General features: G+C 34.7%; 1 protein-coding gene across 1 annotated transcript; it reads right to left on the bottom strand.

The window, feature by feature from the left end:
• Positions 1–344: 344 nt before the first annotated feature.
• Positions 345–2,675, bottom strand: LOC127934740 (cytochrome c oxidase subunit 4 isoform 1, mitochondrial). The gene is made up of 5 exons (XM_052532312.1): positions 2,586–2,675; positions 1,268–1,344; positions 981–1,145; positions 762–893; positions 345–647 (listed from the first exon to the last, which is right to left on the bottom strand). Exons 2-5 carry the CDS (start codon positions 1,341–1,343, stop codon positions 511–513), a joined length of 510 nt encoding a protein of 169 aa, XP_052388272.1. The 5' UTR covers position 1,344; positions 2,586–2,675; the 3' UTR covers positions 345–510.
• Between the last annotated feature and the right edge of the window lie 407 nt (positions 2,676–3,082).

Here is a 3,082-nt window from a genome sequence, read left to right as displayed (position 1 = left end):
ATGAATAAGCTCTAGTAACTTTACAAAAGACACTAGTACCGAAAGAACAAGCACTAGTACCTAATGAATAAGTACTAGCACTTAAAGGAACAGATACTAGTATGGCTTATTGATTAAACGTTACCATGGCTTGCCATAGTAATTGCCATATTGCTGCAGCACCTGGGGGAACAGTTTAGGTTTTGGTGCCTTGCTCAAGGGTCTTCCTCAGTTGTGTGTTGAGGGTGGAATAAATCACTGGTTATTAAATGAATTTGAATTATAGCATATTACATATTAATTTCATTTTTATAGAATCTGAAAATAAAATACTGCTCATGTACAGACAAAACAAGACGATCACATTGATACATACTGGAATTTTATTTATGAGACGTAACCTTAAGAGGAAGCAGACTTCCAAAATCATTCAGAAGTAACAGAGGACAAAAATTTCATACTTTTCTGTTTATTGGATGATTAGTTAGAAGGGAAGACCCCTGTCCAAAAGACGGACATGTAAAGAACAATTTATTTCTTCCATACACTGTTTTCATAGTCCCATTTGGCTGAAAAGCCCTCAACAGGGTTGATCCTCATATCAAGCATTCTCTGGACCTCCTTCTGCTTGTATTCGGCATCAAAGGTATGGGGGACATCTCCATAAACTAAAAACACACAGAAAACATACAGATTCAATAATTGTATGCAAGTATGATCCTGGATGGAGATGATCAGCAATACTTGTATACAGGCTTGTATGTTAGTCAAGCGAAACATACCATACTTCCTCTGCCACAACACAACTAGGCCAGTGAAGCCAATGAAAAAGAAAATTCCTGCAACTACTGATTTCCATTCTCCTGATCCCTTGTCCATTTCAGCAAAGCTCTCCTTGAAGCTGATACGATACACTGAAATAAACCATTAAAAGAAGGCAATTAGCCTATTAAAATTAAAACTTGGTCTTTAACAATACTTAGGTATTTAATATCACTCACATGCGATCTTCTCCTCTTTAGACAGTGCAGCCCAGGATCCCTTCTCCTTTTCCTTTAGAGACTTCTGCTCAGGACTCAGCTGCTGCACAAACTTGATATCAGGAAGAGGGCTCTCTCGCCGATCAAAGTATGCTGGCAGTGTGTAGTCCTCAACCTTAGCAACTCCTGAGAAGACAAGTAAAACAATGTTAGACAATTTGCACACACATTAATGTATAATAATATATAATGTGTCCATATATACATTATTATATAAATACACCTGCACAAGTTGGCATGTAACTTACCATGTCCACCACGCAGGCAGATGGAAGTGGACAAGGTCCGATTACCAACTAGGCGAAATACTCTAGTTGCCAACATCCTGTGCGAGAACAAATGTTTAATGAGAAATTAATATTCTTTCCACTTTGAGAAATTTTTAATTTAACAAAAATGTAAATATCAAATAACTTTTTAAGAGGGCACCAAATTTATTATAAATACAGCAAGTCAGAATACATCATGTTATTCCATTTAGATCATATACGAGTAAAAATATGAATGCTCTGGTGTGCCAAAGTCCAAAGCTGGGTGCAAACATATACATGTAGTATATTGGTGACTTTCAAAATGTTTTCACACATTATCTGGTAAATGTTACCATGTAAACATAAACGTAACATAATTACTAATTTCAGTGCTTCAAGGGTGAACTATCAAAATATAATTTATTTTTAATTGTAGAAATTATTTGTGATGGGGACAAAAAAAAAACCCTACTTTGTCCACTGCAGACTGTGACATCTATTAACATTTATTATGTGTAAATTGTTGATGCTTGTGTCTGTGGTATCCCTGCAAAAGTATGTTTCCTGTTTTACAGAAACAATACAACACCCCATAATATTACAATTATTTTACCATGCTTCTTAAATGGTATTCATTAAATCACATTGACTGTAATCAGGGTAGAAAACATGTATTTACAATATAAGAAATAATCTTTGTTCACAACTAATTATAAAGAAAAGAAAGAGAAACAAAAAGCAAAAGACAGGACATCATTACAACAACTAACGTTATATATTAATATATATTATATGAATATGCAAATCATACAATACAACAATATTACCATCGCTTTACTATGGTATCGTCACACCTTTTATCCCTTAAACCGGATAGTCAGCACTTATTGCCATAATTGTGTTGCAGTAACACTGACTTTGCCATGAGCCGGTTAACGAACATTGCAAGGTCATATGCGTAGTTGGGATTTGTTAAACAACAAAAGTATGCCATGAACATCTAGAATACCTAATATATTAATTAACAATGTGATTGCGTATCCTAAAGTATTTTTTACTCTGTTGCATCGTGCTGGATAAATTAGAACACATTTACCCTATCTACTGCTAATGCTAAAGCTAAAGCTAATGCTGAAATACAACATCAGTCATCATCCACAGTAGCCTCAATGTCACTAACAGAATTTCAAACACACGCATTCGATCGTTCGACACATAAAATAACATAAACAAATCTTTATTAAATCAGACGATATAGAGGCCACAGTTATATAAAAATGTACAAAAAATAAAGAAAGAAATGTATCTCACAAACCTCGCGCCTCCTACTGTCGCTCGCTCAGGAAAGGATAAAGGAAGTGAATCAGTGACGCAAACATGAAATAGATGGGCAGAGCGTTGACTTCTTCTTCGGTTTTATGGCGGGTAGCACCAAAGTTAGGTGGATTATCGCCACTTATTGTATTGGAGTGTGAACCAGAGTTTACCCTTTCAAAACGTGAGAAAAAAATTAATTAATTAAATAAACCCACTTCTTTTCCTAAATTCTCTTAAGCAGCCCAGTTCTCTTCAGATACAAATTAAACTCTCTAAATCCATAAGTAAATATCGTTTTAAGATTTAGGTTATCCCCTCCCATCTTTCGAAGTTCATTTTTCATTGTTTCTCGTTCATTATTATATTTTAGACAAACACAAATAACATGCTCTACTGAATCTTCCAAATGCTTTAATTACTGCCATTGCTTCATATTTACTAAGTGAGATATTCAGGGTTTGTTAATTTATAGAAAATGAAGAGCGAAGAATTCGC

Source organism: Carassius gibelio, chromosome A18 (assembly GCF_023724105.1).
Source record: "Carassius gibelio isolate Cgi1373 ecotype wild population from Czech Republic chromosome A18, carGib1.2-hapl.c, whole genome shotgun sequence".
Classification (NCBI taxonomy): domain Eukaryota; kingdom Metazoa; phylum Chordata; class Actinopteri; order Cypriniformes; family Cyprinidae; genus Carassius; species Carassius gibelio.
Note: the sequence above shows the minus strand (reverse complement) of the source record. Positions and strands in the feature narration are given on the sequence as shown.